Source organism: Sciurus carolinensis, chromosome 6, assembly GCF_902686445.1.
Source record: "Sciurus carolinensis chromosome 6, mSciCar1.2, whole genome shotgun sequence".
NCBI lineage: Eukaryota > Metazoa > Chordata > Mammalia > Rodentia > Sciuridae > Sciurus > Sciurus carolinensis.
In genome coordinates this window covers 120338994-120357251 of record NC_062218.1, presented here as the reverse complement: position 1 = coordinate 120357251, position 18258 = coordinate 120338994, and the positions used below count along the sequence as shown (strand labels likewise).

The 18258-nt window shown below is 34.4% G+C and overlaps 1 protein-coding gene across 5 annotated transcripts in view; it reads left to right on the top strand.

Moving 5' to 3' along the window:
• Positions 1-18258, top strand: part of Dmxl1 (Dmx like 1) — a 160205-nt gene that overhangs the window by 51312 nt on the left and 90635 nt on the right. For all 5 annotated transcript variants that reach the window (XM_047554855.1, XM_047554854.1, XM_047554853.1 and 2 more), the window contains exons 14-19: positions 7260-7349; positions 7429-7531; positions 10729-10848; positions 11147-11368; positions 12093-13775; positions 14691-14798. In XM_047554855.1, the coding sequence (XP_047410811.1) occupies positions 7260-7349; positions 7429-7531; positions 10729-10848; positions 11147-11368; positions 12093-13775; positions 14691-14798 (2326 nt within the window). The remainder of the gene's footprint in view (positions 1-7259; positions 7350-7428; positions 7532-10728; positions 10849-11146; positions 11369-12092; positions 13776-14690; positions 14799-18258) is intronic.

Below are 18258 nucleotides of genomic sequence, written 5' to 3'. Positions count from 1 at the left end.
CATTGCAAGCAGCTTTTGCCTTATGAGAGGCCACACTTTTTCCTATGCCTAACTTGTCTCTAGTACGCAGGCATTTCTACTTTTTTAGTTTGGTGTTTTTTAAAAATTCCCTGAGGCAACCTTCAGTTCTACTTAAGTTTCCTGTTTAGGAGATCCACTTCATCTTCTCAGCTACCAATTAATGTGTTTATTAATGCTTGAGTTACAAAGTTGCAGAGTCAATGGTCTGCTCCAATTCTGTTTCTTCCACAGATTATTCTTAATGCCTGATTCTGCAAAACACAAAGTTTTCCAAAACAAATATATAGTGTTTTAGTAGATACATATATTTATTAAGGATCTTCTATTTGTCATGCATTGTTTTAAGTACTGGGAATTTAGTCGTGAACAAAACAGATAGATATCCTTACCATAGTGCTTATAGGGAAGGGAGATGGCGGTGCAGGAGTGAGGGGGCAGTCAGATAAAAATGTATACAGTAAAGATATCATTTGAGAAAAGATCTGCAGGAGATGAGGGAGCTGGATATGTAGATAAAGAAAGAGTGATCCAGGAAGAGGGATCACCAGCCTAAAAACCCAGAAACTATATATAGAGTATCTTGGTTATGTAAAGGAACAGCAAGTAGATCATTGTGCCTAGAGTAGAGAAAGTGAAGTGGAGAATAGTCAGGTGTAAATTCAGGAAGATAGCCTGGCCGAACCACATAAGCCCTTGCAGTCCGTTGTGGAAACTTTGGCTTTTACTCTAAATAATGTAGAAACCATTGAAGAAAATGATAGTGTGATATGATTTGACTTACATTATATATATATATATATTTTTAGTTGTAGATGGAAACAATACCTTTATTTTATTTTCATGTGGTACTTAGGATCAAACTCAGCGCCTGCGAGCACACTTCTACTGAACCATGACCCCAGCCCTTGAATTACATTTTAAATGGGAAATTCTGGTAACTGTATAGATAAGATGTGTGAAACAGAAGTGAAATCAGAGAAAACAAATTTAGGAAGCTGGTTTAGGAAACCAATTTAGGAAATTGCTCCAGAAGGGAGAAAAGGGACTTAGAATTGTAGCAAGTAGTAATGATAGAAATGATAAGAATTGGTCAAATTCTGAATATATTTTGAACATTGAATGGTCAAAATTGAACTGGATATGGATGTGTGTGAGTAAAAGAGGGTGACTCCCAAGGATTGTGGTTCAGCATTAGGTAAAGTATTTTATCCTTAATATTAAGTTCTTTAACAGGGTACAAAGTCAGCATACAAAAATCAGTAATTTTTCTAGCCAGAGCAATTAGGCAGACCAAAGAAATTAAAGGGATACGAATAGGAAAAGAGGAACTTAAGCTGTCACTATTTGCTGATGACATGATTCTATATTTAGAGGTTCTGAAAACCTCCTCCAGAAAACTTCTAGACCTCATCAATGAATTCAGCAAAATAGCAGACTATAAAATCAACACGCATAAATCTAAAGCATTTTTATACGCAAGCGATGAAACAGCTGAAAGGGAAATGAGGAAAACAACTCCATTTGCAATAGCCTCAAAAAAAATAAAATACTTGGGAATCAGTCTAACCACAGAGGTAAAAGATCTCCACAATGAAAACTGCAAAACATTGAAGAAAGAAATTGAGGAAGACCTTAGAAAATGGAAAGATCTCCCATGTTCTTGGATAGGCAGAATTAATATTATCAAAATGGCCATACTACCAAAAATGCTACACAGATTCAATGCAATTCCAATTAAAATCCCAGTGACGTACCTTACAGAAATAGAGCAAGCAACCGTGAAATTCATCTGGAAGAATAAGAAACCCAGAATAGCTAAAGCAGTCCTTAGCAGGAAGAGTGAAGCAGGGGTATCCCAATACCAGAACTTCAACTATACTACAAAGCAATAATAACAAAAACGGCATGGTATTGGCACCAAAATACACAGGTAGATCAATGGTACAGAATAGAGGACATGGACACAAACCCAAATAAATACAGTTTTCTCATGCTAGACAAAGGGGCCAAAAATATGCAATGGAGGAAAGATAGCCTCTTCAACAAATGGTGCTGGGAAAACTGGAAATCCATATGCAACAGAATGAAACTAAACCCCTATCTCTCACCATGCACAAAAATCAACTCACAATGGATCAAGGACCTTGAAATCAAACCAGAGACCCTTCATCTTATAGAAGGAAAAGTAGGTCCAAATCTTTAACTCGTTGGCTTAGGATCAGACTTCCTTAACAGGACTCCCATAGCACAAGAAACAAAAGCAAGAATCAAGAACTGGGTTAGATTCAAACTAAATAGCTTTCTCTCAGCAAAGGAAACTATCAGCCATGCAAAGAGAGAGCCTACAGAGTGGGAGAATATCTTTGCCACTTATACTTCAGATAGAGCACTAATTTCCAGAATATATAAAGAACTCAAAAAACTCTACACCAAGAACCACAAATAACCCAATCAACAAATGGGCTAAGGGTATGAATAGACACTTCACAAAAGAAGATCTACAAACAATCAACAAACATATGAAAAAATGTTCACCATCTTTAGTAATAAGAGAAATGCAAATCAAAACTACCCTAAGATTCCATCTCACCCCAATTAGAATGGTGATTATCAAGAATACAAGCAACAATAGGTGTTGGAAAGGATGTGGGGAAAAAGGTACATTCATACATTGCTAGTGGGGCTGCAAATTAGTGCAGCCACTCTGGAAATTAGTGTGGAGATTCCTAAGAAATCTTGGAATGGATCCACCATTTGACCCAGCTATCCCACTCCTCGGCCTATACCCAAAGGACTTAAAATCAGCATACTACAGAGATAAAGCCACATCAATGTTCATAGCTGCTCAATTCACAATAGCCAGACTGTGGAACCAACCTAGATGTCCTTCAATTGATGAATGGATAAAGAAACTGTGGTATATATATACAATGGAATATTACTCAGCTATAAAGAATAATAAAATTATGGCATTTGCAGGCAAATGGATGAAATTGGAGAATATTATGCTAAGTGAGATAAGCCAGTGTCAAAAATCTGAAAGGTGAATGATCTCACTGATAAGTGGATGATGACACACAATGGGGGGGGTGGGAGGTGGGCAAGAATGGAGGAAGGAGGGACTGTACAGAGGGAAAAGAAGGGTGGGAGGGGCGGGGGAAGGGAAAAATAACAGAATGAATCAAACATCATTACCCTATGTAAATGTGTGATTACACAAATAGTATGCTGTTACTCCATGTACAAATAGAAACAACAGATATCCCATTTGTTTACAATAAAATAAATTTTTTAAAAAATCAGTAGTTTTGGGGCTGGGGTTGTGGCTCAGTGGTAGAGTGTTCACCTAGTATGTGTTGAGGCACTAGGTTCGATCCTCAGCATCATATATAAATAAATTAAATAAAGGTATGTGTCCACCTACAACAAAAAAATATATTTTAAAAAATCAGTAGTTTTTCTATTTCCCGGTATGAATTCACTGAAAAAGAAATCAGGAAAACAATTCCATTCACCATAGTCTCAGACTGGGGAGCAGGGGAATCCTAGAAATAAATCTAACCAAGGAGGTAAAATCCCTCTACATAGAAAATTATAGAACATTGAAGAAAGAAATTGAAGACACTAAAAGATGGAAAGACACCCCCACCCTGTGTTTAGGGAAAAAGGAACACTCATACATTGCTGATGGGACTGTAACTTGGTACAACCACTCTGGAAAGCAGTATAGAGATTCCTCAGAAAACTAGAAATGAAACCAGCATTTTTCCCTGCTATCTTGTTCCTTGGTATATATCCAAAGGCTTTAAAATCAGCATACTACAGTGATGTAGCCACATCAATGTTTATAGCAGCTCAGTTCACAGTCACTAAGCCATGGAACCAACCTAAGTGCCCTTCAAGAGATGAATGGATAAAGAAAATGTGGCATATATACAAAATGGAATATTAGCCAAAAATAAGAATGACTTTATGACATTTGCAAGTAGATGAACAGATCTGGAGATTATCATGCTAAGTGAAGTAAACCAGTCCTAAAAAGCCAGAGTTCAAATATTTTTACTGACATGTGAAAGCTAATCCACAATAAAGGGGGAGAGGGGAAGAATAGACAGTCAGTAGATTAGACAAAAGGAATGAATGGTAGGGAAAGGGGATAAGAAAAGGAAAGACGGTGGAATGAATTTAAAATAATTATTCTGTGTACATATATGAATACACCACAGTGAATCCTGTCATCCTGTAGATCCATAAGAATGGAGTCCTAATTAAAATAAGATATATTCCATGCCTATATAATTATATCATAATGAATTCTACTGTCATATATTACTAAAAGGAACCAATTTAAAAAAAAAAGACCACCCATGTAAGTCCTAAAATTCATATGGAAGATAAAAAGACCCAGAATAGCCAAAGCAATTCTAAACCAGAAAAGCAGTGTTGGAGGTATCACAATACCTGACTTCAAATTACACTACATAACTATAGTAACAGACAGTGCATGGTAGTGACATGAAAACAGACATACAGACCAGTGGAACAGAGTAGAATACACAGAGGCAAACCCACAGATCTATAGTCATCTGATCTTTGACTAAGTGCCAAAAACATATGTTAGAGAAAAAATAGTTTGATGGTACTGAAAAACACTAGTTACCTACGTAGAAGAACAAGACTAGATCTTTATCATTCATACTGCACAAAAGTAGTTCAGTGGTCAAAGACCTAGGAATTAGATTAGAAACTATGGAATTCTTAGAAGAAAATGTAGATCAACACTCCAACATATAGGTGCAGGCTACAACTTCCTCTATCAGACTCCTAAAGCTCAATAAATAATATCAAGAATTCATAAATGGTGTGGTATAGAATTAAAAAATTTCTGCACAGTAAATAAAACAATTGATGTGAAGAGAGAACATACAGAATGGAAGAAAATCTTTGCTGTCTTCTGATGGAGGATTAATATCCATAATATATAAAGAACTCAAAAAACTTAACACCCCCTCAAAAAAAACCCCAATCAATAAATGGGCAAATGAACTACATAGATATTTCTCAAAAGACAAAATACAAATGAACAATAAATATATGAAAAAATGTTGAGCATCTTTAACAATTAGGGAAATACAAATCAACACTACACCGAAATTTCATCTCCCTCCATTAGAATGGAAGTCATCAAGAATACAAACAGTAAAAAATGCTGGAGAGAACGTGGGCAAAATGAACACTTCTACACTGTTGGTGGAATTCTGAATTAGTACATGACTGTGGAAGTCAGTATGGAGGTTCCTTAAAACACTAGGAATAGTACTATCATATGACCCATTTACACCACTCCTCTATTTTTATCCTAAAGAATTAAAGTTATCATACTATAGTGATGCATGTGTACCCATGTTCATAGCAGCACAATTCATAATAGCCAAACTATGGAACCAGCCAGTGTGACTGTCAGTGGATAAAGAAAAACAATAGAGGGGTTAGTGTTAGGGTTAGAGTTAGGGTTAGGGAGGGGGGCAAGAATGGAGGAAGGACTGTATAGAGGGAAAAGAGGGGTGGGAGGGGTGGGGAGGAAGGGAAAAAATAACAAATGAATCAAACAACATTACCCTATGTAAATTTATAATTACACAAATGGTATGCCTTTATGCCATATACAAACAGAGAAACAACATGTATCCCATATGTTTACAATAAAAAAAAAAGAAAGAAAAACAATAGAGCGGGCTACGTACCTGTAATCCCAGCAGCTCAAGCAGCCGAGGCAGGATGATCATGAGTTCCAAGCCAGCCTCAGCAACTTAGTGAGGCTCTAGGCAACTCAGCAAAACTCAGATTCTAAATAAAATACAAAAATGAGCTGGGGATGTGGCTCAGTGGTTAAATGCCCCCAGTACCAAACAAAAACACACAATGGAGTTTTATTCAGTCATAAAGAAGAAAAAAATGTCATTTGCAGGAAAATATGGGTGGAACTGGAGAGAATCATATTAAATAAGTCAGACTCAGGGTTTGGGGTTGTGGCTCAGTGGTAGAGTGCTTGCCTAGCTTGTGTGAGACATTGGGTTTGAGTCTTGGCACCACATATAAATAAATGAATAAAATAAAGGTCTATTAACATCTAAAAATTTTCTTAAATAAGTCAGACTCATAAAATCGAGGGTCTTTCACATGTGGAATCTAGAGAGGAAAATTTAAAAAATAGTGGGGCAGTAGAGATCTCAAGAAAATAGAAGGAAGACCAGTAGAATGGTGGAAGGTTGGGCGGGAAAGGGGAAATTATAGGGATCAATATTGACCAAATTCCATTATTATAGTGCGTCCCCATGCATGTATCTATAATAATCCCACTGTCGTGTATAATTATAATGCATAAATAAAAACATAGGAGAAAGAATAGAGGATAAAGAAATACTCGGTTCTTATCATGAGTTGAAATGAGGAAAAATTTTAAATTAGCAGATTTTTAGGGGCAAGGAGAGTGAAGAGCCTTACCTTGTGCATGTTAATTTTGAGAAGCCCGTTTAGCATCCAAGATACCCAGTAGATCAGTGTCTGGAGTATAGAGGGAGATGAGGCCTAAAGATATAAAATAAGAAGTTGTTGGTAGTAAATTTAAAGTCATCGAGGCTGATGAAATTGTGGAGGGAAGAGGCAAGTGATAAAAGTACTGAATGCAGGAGCATTCCATTGTTAAAAATAGTGTGAATGTGAATGAAGAAAGTATTTCAAAGAAGAAATGAACACCAGGATCCAATGCTTTTACTGATAGATCAAATATGAGGAAGATGGACCACAATTAGCAGAGTGAACCTGACTAGAGCAGTCAGGATTTAAGTGGCTCAAGAAATCAGCATATATAGATAGTATGTCAGCTTATTTCTTTAGCTCTGTCTTTCCCACCTCAAAATTAATGCTTAAAAAGCACTGCTTCTTAGAGCATATCCAGGACATTTAATTTAGTTTTTCACATTCATGGATATAAGATATTTTCACCCTAAAAATTATACAATGTTTTCCTTTTTGTCTGTATCAGTTGAGCTGTCACTCTTATTTGTTTCTATGTAATTCCTATTAAGGTAAAATCCTAGAATGTTGATAATTGAACTATATTTAGCCCCACTTGAACTTGTTATTTATCTGTTATATCTGATAATTCATGTTATTTGCTTTTAATTACTTTTGAATTTATTGTTTAGTAAAGGAGATATCAATTTTTTAAAAAACAGAAATACGTTGGTGAAGTGTTTAATATCGTCAGTCAACAATCAACAGCAAGGCCAGGATGCATCATTGCATTAGATCCTATTACCAAACTTGTAAGTATTATTTTTCTGTTACTTAGTGTTAGGTATGTGATATATATGCCAACTTATGTTGATATTTGTTTATATTTAGCATGGCAAAAAAACCCAACTGCTTCATGTTTTTCAAGAAGATTTCATTTTGAATAATCTTGAGAAGGAAAGTCTGGGAAAAGAAAGCATTTTAACTGATTCAGGTAAAGAATTTTTATATGTAATGACAAATATTAATGTAGAATATGTTAGGTAGTTAATAAATTGAAATTTTTCATTGTCTGTCTCAAGTTAAAATTGTCCTGTGTACATTTCTGATGTTCTTATAAATATTGATAACTATATATTTATTTTGAGATGATCTCACTATTTTGTCCATGCTGCCCTTGAACTCCTGGGTTCTAGCAATCCTGCCTCAGCATCCTGAATTACCGGGACTACAGGCTCATGTCACTTATCCTGGCTTATTTTTTTATTCCTATTTTTTAAATTATTTTTTTTATTTTACAGTCTGCATTTTGATTCATTGTACACAAATGGGTTACATCTTTTCATTTCAGGGTTGTACACGATATAGATTTATACCATTCGTGTAATCATACATGTATATAGGGTAATGATGTCTGTCTCATTCCACCATTTTTCATACCCTCCTCCTCTCATTTCCCTCTACATAATCTAAAGTTCCTCCATTCTCTCACCCCCAACTCCCCCATGCCCATTATATATCATCATCCACTTATCAGGAAAAACATTTGGCCTTTGTTTTTTAGGATTGGCTTATTTCACTTAGCATGAAATTCTCCAATTCCATCCATTTATCTACATATTCCATAATATTATTCTTCTTTATGACTGAATAATATTCCATTCTGTATATATACCACAGTTTCTTTATCCATTCATCTTCATTCTAGGTTGGTTCCCTAACCTTGCTGTTGTGAATTGAGCTGCTGTAAACATTGATGTGGCTGCATTACTGTAGTAGGCTAATAATTTTAAAGAAATTTCTCAGTTACATATTTTTTAAAAAGCATAATAGAAAATTTTATAATTGATAGTTGCATATCTTCACATAGATAGAATCTTACCCTACAATGAATGAGATGGATCCCTTACCTTTTAGAAACCTATAATTTAAAGAAATAGTTTAAAAATTCAAGCTATGGGGTCTTTAAAGACTTAAGGGCTTTTGTTTTAGTTTTTTTGTTGGTACTGGAAATTGAACCTGGAGCCATGCACATGTCAGTAATCTACCACTGAGCTACATCCCCTTTTGTATTTTTATTTTGAGCCATGGTTGCTCAGGCTGGCTTCAAATTTGCCATCTTCCTTCCTTAACCTGCCTAGTAGTTGGAATTATGGACATTTGCCACCATGCCTGATGACCAAGTATCTTAATTATTACTTTTTATACTAAAAGTTTAAAATTCTTTATTAAACTCACTGTTCAACATTAACTGTTAATTTACATGAAGGAAAATGAGAAAAATAAAGCCAAAATTGTATTGGTCTTCAATCTCAATTACAGAAGCAAACTAAACTCAAAAAGGATGTTCCTTAAAATTAAAATCTTAAAAGATTTATAGGTTTATCACTTATCAAGTGAATTATCAAATCTGAAATAATATTAATTACATTCTCTCTGTTCCAGATATTTTTTCTGACTTCTCTTGTACATTGTTTATTTCTTCAGCCTCTTAGATATTGTTTCTAATACCATTTTCATTTTTCTTCTGTTTTGAGAAGTATTCTTTGAGTTTTCCACTTTTATGTTGAACATTTAATTTCTTATCCCTACTTACACTTAGTCTTTTTTTTTTGGTTTTTGGCCTTTTTTTCCCCCTTTTTCTTTATTAATTTTTCACTTAGTCTTGTATCATTTTCCCTGAGATTTCATGAGCTCTGCAAATACACTTTATTTATGTTTTATAATTTTGAACATGATGGAAATATGCTAAAAATGGGGAATGAAGATGGCAGGTATAGAATAAAGTATTTATTTAAATAAAAGTTTTTTATCTTTTTATATTAAAATGGTAATGTTAATTTCAAATCTCTTTACATTAAATTTTTTTAAAGAATGATTACTTCCCTGTGCTTAAGGCTATGTCTTCCATCTTTCTAGCATTTTCTTCTCTAAGAATCTTCAACTTCTAATTTTTTCTCTTTAAAAGACTAAGTAATTTTTTAGTTTTTCTTAAAACATTCAGGGAATTCTTTTACTCAGAAATTATCTTTATTATTAGAGCTTCCCAGAATATACCAAGGAGTTGTTTTCATCATCTTTCTCTATTGTCCAGAAGAAAAGTGTTTTATGGATATTTTCATTTTTGGGGCATTCTTTCTTGATACTGAAATTATTAGTAGTAGGACTGATTTGTTCTTTTTTGTGATCATTCCTTTATATTTCTTCCTATTAAGTCTGAAGTTAAATACCTAACTCAACATATTATCAAAGTTACCTTTACATTTAGTTTCCTAACACAAGATGATTTAAGATATTTATGGTCATCTTTTCTAATGTGTTCTTTTTTTAATTTTAATTAATTAATTTATTTTTATGGGTGTTGAGAATCAAACCCAGTGCCTCACACGTGCGAGGCGAATGTTCTACTGAGTCACAAACCCCAGGCCCTAATGTGTTCTTTTGAAAACTTTTTTCCTATACAAATTTAAAAGGACAAAACCTTTGTGTCTCAATAATAGTTGCTTTCTGTTTTTTTACATGTTCTGTGATTTACTTGGATTTTATAATGTAGGTTTTTTAATTTTTATTTTCTTAGTTGATGAACCTTTATTTAATTTTATTTGCAGTGCTGAGAATCAAACCCACTACTTCACATATGCTCCACCACTTAGTTACAACCCCAGTCCCTATACTTGTTTTGAGCAACTTTGCATGCTGTTTAAACTATAGAGTGTGGACTAAGAAAAATTTTCTTAAATAATGTATTAGGTGATGAATACTTATATTCTGGTCATTAGATATGCATCCAAATAAGGCATATGAAATTTACTTTGAAAGATTTTGGCAACACAAATTTCATCGTGATATATTGTCTTAAAATATATGTTACGTAGTTCCTGTTTAGAAATTTTCCTTTTAATAAGATCTACTCTTTATGAACATGATGACTGTGAATGCATGACTTTTTAAGCTTGTCAATTAAAAATGAAATTTAAGCATAACATGCATATAATTATTAAAATTTTAAATAACGTAAATTTATGTGGTAAAGAAGTTGAGTATATTTTACAATGCCACTTTGTATTTGAAACCCTAGGTAAAATTTTTCGATTTTCTTTCTTTTAAAAATAGTTATTTTAAGTTGTTACATTTGGTGTGATGTCTCATTTATCTGTGTTAATAATGAAAAATAATTACTGATACCAACAGGCAGCTCACCTAATAGATTTTCTGAAAAGTTCTACCTAGTTGTGATAGAGTACACACAAGACAGCCGTTCACTGCTACACATGTGGAATTTACATTTAAAGTCAATTCCTGTCTCATTGGGTGAGTCTCTCTTTTTTTTCCTTTTTTAAAAATAGATTTAGGCATAAATATTAACAAATTATACATGATTAGATAGTTCAGGACATGCTTCTTAAAGTCATTCTTATGTTGTGATGGTAATTATAGTTTAGTTAGAATAGAAAAGCAAAATGAGTTTCTTGTTTTCTTTCTGCAGAGTAACATTAATATGTATACTGTTTTATCATCTATAAGGCAATTTTGAATTATAAAATGTAGTAGTTACAGTATTTATAAAGTCCCCTTTTAACTTCTTGGTTCTTTTCTTAATGTTTTATAGATGAAAAAGTAGATACGAAAATATCGGAAGCAATCTGGCAACCAGAAGAACATTATTCTTCTTCTCCAGAGAAGATCCTGTCTCCTTTTTCACAGAAGTATCAGGCTTGCAGAGCAAATCTTCAGAGTACCAGCAAGTTGTCTTTGTCTTCAGAAATGGTGTATAGCCAAGAGTTGCATTTGCCAGAAGGAGTGGAGATAATAAGTGTTAAGCCATCAGCAGGTTTGTGAATTTATGGAAAGACTAGCTGCAACAGACACCCTATTGCTGGCAAAACCTAAAATTTTTTTTACTCTCTGGTCCTTTAAGTTTGCTGAACCCTGCTTTAGGAAACTAACAGTATAGCCTGAGAAAATGTTAAGTTCCATCTAGGAATCTACTCAGCATTGGTTATATTAAATACACCCCAATCATGAAGGGTCTTATAAAGTGACCCTTTAATTTATTTAGGTAAGAATGGGCCATTCACATTTGTATAGAAAAATATGAAGGAGGAGCCAGGGACTGTTGAAAAAAACTTCTAAAATGTTGATACCTTTAAAATAAGATTTGTAATGATTTCTAAAACTAGCAAAGAGCTGTAAAATGGGTGCTAGATTTAGAATCAGGATAAGAATTCAGGTTTCTAATTCTGCCTTAGTCTAGTCGTTTAATTCAAACACAGATTATTTAATGTGTTTTATCAAGTTGGGTCCTTATCTATAAAATGCAGGAATTGAAGTAAATTTTCCCAGTGTTCCCTTTCTGCTCTAGGGTTTGATGATTTATTTTTAATATATCTTTGTGATGTCAGTAAATGCCTCCTACTGATCTTGTTTAACCTTAAACTGAATATAAACTACCACGTTCCTAACAGTAATTCATAGAAAAGGACTAAAACCTTCAGTTCATGAGTCCATAAGTATAACTAAATTTGATATATTTTGATGGATTATTTTTATTGTAGGACATCTGAGTTCTTCTTCCATATATCCTGTATGCAGTGCTCCTTATTTATTGGCAACTTCATGCTCAGATGAGAAAGTAAGATTTTGGAGATGCAGAGTAACAGATGGAGAATCTGCCACATCAAAGGATGGAAAAATGGATCTTGCATACATTTGGGAAGAATGGCCATTACTTATAGAAGATGGACTTCAGAGCAATAGTAGTATAACGGTACCTGGTAGGCCTATAGAAGTTAGCTGTGCACATACAAATCGTTTAGCTGTAGCTTATAAGCAGCCTGCATCTAATAGATCTTCTCAGGACTTTCTGATGCATGTAAGTATTTTTGAATGTGAGTCAACAGGAGGTTCATGTTGGGTCCTTGAACAGACAGTTCATTTAGATGAGTTAAGCACAGTGTTGGATTCTGGCATTAGTATTGATAGCAATTTAGTGGCCTATAATAAGCAAGAGGGGTGTTTATTCAATAAGGAAAGTATCACATCAAACACAAAGCATTTAGTTCACTTAGATTGGATGTCTAGAGAAGATGGTTCTCATATCCTGACTGTAGGAATTGGATCAAAACTTTTTATGTATGGACCACTGTCTGGCAAGGTACAAGAACAAACTGGTAAGGAAAACCTGACATTTCCTCTCTGGGAGAGTACTAAAGTTGTGCCTCTTTCTAAATTTGTACTGTTGCGAAGTGTGGACTTGGTTTCTTCTGTAGAAGGCTCCCCACCTTTTCCTGTTTCTTTATCATGGGTCCGGGATGGCATTCTTGTGGTAGGAATGGATTGTGAAATGCATGTATATTCCCAATGGCAGCCTTCTTCTAAACAAGAATCCGTTATAACAGATTCATACAATGGAAGTACTCCGTCTATACTAAGTTTAATAAAACAAAGTAACTCATCAAGTTCTGGGTTACATCCTCCAAAGAAAACTCTGACTCGATCTATGACCAGTCTTGCACAGAAAATTTGTGGAAAGAAAACTGTGTTTGATCCTTCAGTGGATATGGAAGATTCAGGTCTTTTTGAAGCAGCTCATGTACTGTCCCCGACTTTACCTCAGTATCATCCCTTACAACTTTTGGAACTCATGGATCTTGGCAAAGTTCGGAGAGCAAAGGCCATCTTGTCACATCTTGTCAAGTGCATTGCTGGGGAAGTTGTGGCTCTGAATGAAACTGAAACCAATCATGAACGCCGCCTTAGGTCTCTCACCATCAGTGCTAGTGGAAGTACTACCAGAGACCCCCAGGCATTCAACAAAGCTGAAAATACAGATTACACAGAAATAGATTCTGTCCCTCCACTTCCATTATATGCTTTACTTGCAGCTGATGATGATAGCTGTTGTTCATCTTTGGAGAAATCTAAAAATGAGAGTTCATCAAGTAAATCAAACCAATTGTCAAAAGAAAGTTATGATGAGCTTTTTCAGACTTCAACTGTAATGCCTGATATTCATATGTTAGAGACAGATGAAGAAAATACAAAGCCTAGAGTTATTGACCTTTCACAGTATAGTCCAACTTATTTTGGTCCTGAACATGCTCAAGTTCTTTCTGGCCACTTACTTCATTCTAGTTTACCAGGACTCAGTCGGATGGAACAGATGTCTCTGATGGCCTTAGCAGATACTATTGCAACTACAAGCACTGATATTGGTGAAAGCAGAGACAGAAACCAAGGTAACACCAAATTCCATAGAGCATTTGAAAGTACAACTGATGATAATATTTTTACCTGTTTTCACAGAAAAATAATCTTTATTTTATTTCATTTTTTAGAAAATGATACTATGAAGACTTTAAAAAACATTATTGCTATTTTCGTAGTAGTTTTGACTTCAGTAAATACTTTATATCCCATAAATCATAGTGCCATAAAGGAAGGGCACGAAAGCTCATCATGATAGTCATTTTTACTGAATCTTTGTGAGTTTAGAGAAAATTAGCAGATTTTTTTTGTGGTTCTAGGGATCGAACTTAGGGCCTCATGCTTGATAGGCAAACATTCTACCACTGAGCTACACTCCCAAGCCAACTGATTCTTGTTAAACAATTATTTTAGGTACCTAAAAATACAGTAATTTCTATTGATTTTTTTTCAAGCTATAATAATCCACTATTATTGAGTTTTAAAAAAACTAGCATAAGTAAATACTTCTTATAGTAACATAAAAAACATAATAAAATTAGATCTTTTCATCACAGAGAGCACTTTTTAAAAATCTCCTGAATTTATGAACAAATTTGGACAGTTCCCCTCAAATCTCAGATAAGGTGTGAAATTATATTTAAAAATCCAGTCACATTTTAATTTAAATAAAATTAAAACCAAATAAGTCAAATTATAAAGAATAGTAAATCCTGAATCAATTCATTCTCTTTGTTATTTTTCTAGTTATTTAGCTGTATGAGTTTTTTTGTAATGTAAAATTATATAGAAAAAGAGCATTTAGAAAATATTTTAGACTGATAACCTTTTTGTCAGTTTAAGAATGTTTTTTCACTGTTTCTTTTGCTGTGACATGCTGATTATCAGACATTTTAGTGTTTTGCTCACAAAAATTTTTTTAAACGATTTTTTTTTTCTGGTTATAGGTGGAGAAACTCTTGATGAATGTGGCCTAAAGTTTCTTTTGGCTGTTCGACTCCATACATTTCTTACAACTTCCCTTCCAGCCTGTAGAGCTCAACTCCTTCACCAAGGTGATTTGATAGTAATCTCTTTGGGGAGAGAGGGCATGCATGGCAGGGTAGAGGGTTGTTTGGGATAGAACCTAGGGCCTTGCATATGCTAGGTAAGCACATACTGTATCACTGAGCCACACCTCCAGCTGATTTTGGTGATAATACATTACAGAGAAAGGCAAGTAGAGAGAAACTTGTGACTTTTATACTTATTTATTGCCTAGGTATGATAGTGATGCTTCATTTGATACATTCTGTTTATTTTTAAGAAGTTTATTTCCTCTTAATCTTCTTTGTTAAGACCTAGTGGTTTATTTTTAAATATTTGTTTTAATTGCAGATGAATACAGTACCTTTTATTTATTTATTTTTTATTGTAAACAAATGAGGTACAACTTGTTTCTCTGGTTGTACATGAATTAGAGGTGTATCATTTGAATACCTTTATTTTATTTATTTATTCTTATGTGGTGCTGATGTTTGAACCCAGTGCCTTATACATGCTAGGCAAGCACTCTACCACTGAGCTACAATGCCAGCCCAGATCTAGTGTTTTTTTAATGGTAGATGAAAAGAGTTAATAAAGAAATGGATTGGACAGTTAGGTATTCTGTGTTATTAATTTTTTTGGTTAGTAGAGAGTGAATACAGGGACACTTAATCACTGAGCCAGATTCCTAGCCCTTTTTATTTGTATTTTGAGAACGAGTCTTGCTAAACTTCTTCGGGCCTCCCTTAGTTGCTGAGGCTGGCCTTGAACTTGTGATCCTCCTGCCTCAGCCTCCTGAGTCACTGGGATTACAGGTGTATGCATGCCCAGCTCTGTGTTATGTTTTTAAATGTGAAATATATTAAAGGTAAATTAGTATTGTTTCATTCTCTTTAATTTTTTTCTTTAGATTGTCTTTTTTTTTGCCTTTTTAATATTCATGTAATTTGAGCTCCCCCCAAATTTGAGCACTTCTTATAAAAATAACATTCAAATTTAAATGCTTTATACAAAGGGAACACAGAATATAAAAAATAAAAATTCGTGTACCCTGAAACAGATAAAATTAGTATGTATTACAGGTATTAGTTTAATAACATTAGTATATTTCTGATATTCTTACATACTGTTTAGACAGTATTCTTACAGTTAAAAGTACCAAAAATCTCACTTAAGTTGACTTAAAACAGAATATTTATTGGTTCAATTCCTAGGAACTTGAAGAGAAAAAACTGGGTTCCAGCATTATTGAATCTACAAGTTTGAATATTGTTATGAGCCTGTCTACTCATTGGTCTCTGTCTCTTGCTTTTTCTTTTCATCTGTTTTTTTTTGTTTGTTTGTTTTTGTTTTGTTTTTGTTCTCCCCCTGCTTCTTTCTCACCTCATTTTCATTTAGCTTTGGAAAAGTAAAGTTTAAACTTTAGTTGAGATTAACTTTTTTTTTTGATTGTAAATTGACAAGTAATTTTGTATATTTAAGGATACAAATTATGTTAGGATATATGTATACAAAGTGGAATTATTAATTCAAGCTACTTAACATCCATCCTCTCAAGTACTTACATTTTAAGGTGAAAACACTTGAAATTCACTTTTAGCAATTTTGAAATATGCAAATGTATTAAGTACACATTCTATTATTAAGTATCATCATGATGTGCAGTAGACCTCAAAAACTTATTCCTCTTGTCTTTGTATCCTTTAACCAGTATCTCCCCATAATCCCTATCTTCCAGCCTATTCTACTTTCTGCTTCTATGAGTTTGATTGTTTCAGATATCACATGTAAGTGAAAATTTGTAGTATTTGCTTTTTATTTTAGCATAATGTCCTCTAGGCTCATCCAGATTATTCCAGATGACAGAATTTTCTTCTTTTTTAAGACTGTTTAACATTCCTTTGTGCATTTTCTGTCTTCATTCATACATTGATGGACACTAAAATTGATTTCATAACTGACTTACTGTGAATCATGCTGCGGTGAACATGGGCGTTTAGGTATCTTCAACATATTGATTTCAGATCCTTTGAATATATACAGAGAAGTAGGGTTGCTAAATCTTATGTTAATTCTATTTTTAGTTTTTTGAGGGATCTCCATACCTTTTTCCATAATGGCTATAATAATTTACATTCCCACCAATAGTGTATAATGTAAGAAAACCCATGAAAACCACACTGGACACGGGAAATCACATCAGGGAGTTTATTAAGCAAACAAAGTGTCTCCCTGCAGGGTAAGAGAGAAAATGAGAGGAAAAGAGAAAGGAAAGAGAAAGGGAGTGTGAAAAGTGAGGAGGAAAAAGAAAGTGAGTCAGGGGGAGAGAAAAGCAAGAGAAAAGATGGCGGGATGGCTACCCTTAAGCAGTTGAATTCCGCAGGACTAATGGGGACCAATAACAAAGAAGGATACTTGCAAACTGACTGATGAGCCAATAGCTAGCTAGCATGTTCACAGACTGACAAGTAGTTGGGAGGTGGGGAAAATGGCTGCTCCGGAAAGGGCGGGGAGAGCAGCTTTCAGACTGACAAGCTAGGATGTGATGCAACGGAAAGGCAGGGAGCAGTTTTGTATTACATATAAGACTTCCCTTTTCTGCACATCCTTGCCAGTGCTTATTATTTTTTTGATAATAGCCATTCTAAAAGGTGTGGTGTGATACTGTAGCACAGAGCATGGTTTGGTGGGTTCTTTATCTCATGAATATGAAGAATGAACTCCATAGACACAAAGGGTGAGAGCAAAGTAACAGGATTTATTAGAGTAATATAAAGAAAGCAGAAATCCTGTAGAAGTCGCAAGAGAGGGTTGCCAGTGAGCGGCTATTGTCCTAAGCATGTATATGAATCTGTAGGGTTGAGGAAGCTAGCTCTTGACCCAGTCTTGGGAAAGGAATCAGGGTCCACAAGCTCTTCACATTCCCTTTGATCCTATCAAGTTCCTGTGCTTTTTTATGTGGAGGGAGTGTGGGCACTAGGCAACAGTTGTCTCACTGTCACTTAGTTTTTCTGCCTACCTTGATGACACTTGGCTTTTTGTGTCTGAAGTCTCTCAGCTTGCTACAGAGAAATCTGATCTTTAAGGAACCCAAGTTTCCTATCTGCCTATTTTAACTCTCCTGCCTTATTATTGTGATTTTAATTTGCTACTTCCCTTACCATTTAGAGATGTTGAACCTATTTTTTGTTGTTGTTGGCCATTGATATGTCTGTCTTTGGTAAATGTCTGTTCAGGTCTTTAGATAAGGTATTTGATTTTTTTGCTATTGTGTTTCTTATATATTTTGGAGATTCACCCCTTATCAGATGTGCAGACTGCAGATGTTTTCTCTTAATCTGTAGCTTGTCTTTACCTCAGTTATATTCTTTGCTTTACAGAAGTTTTTTAAGTTTGATGTAGTCTTCCTGTTTGTTTTTGTTTCGGTTGCCTGTGCTTTAGGGATCTTATCCAGATGAGTGCCATGGAGAGTTTCCCATTTTCTTCTGA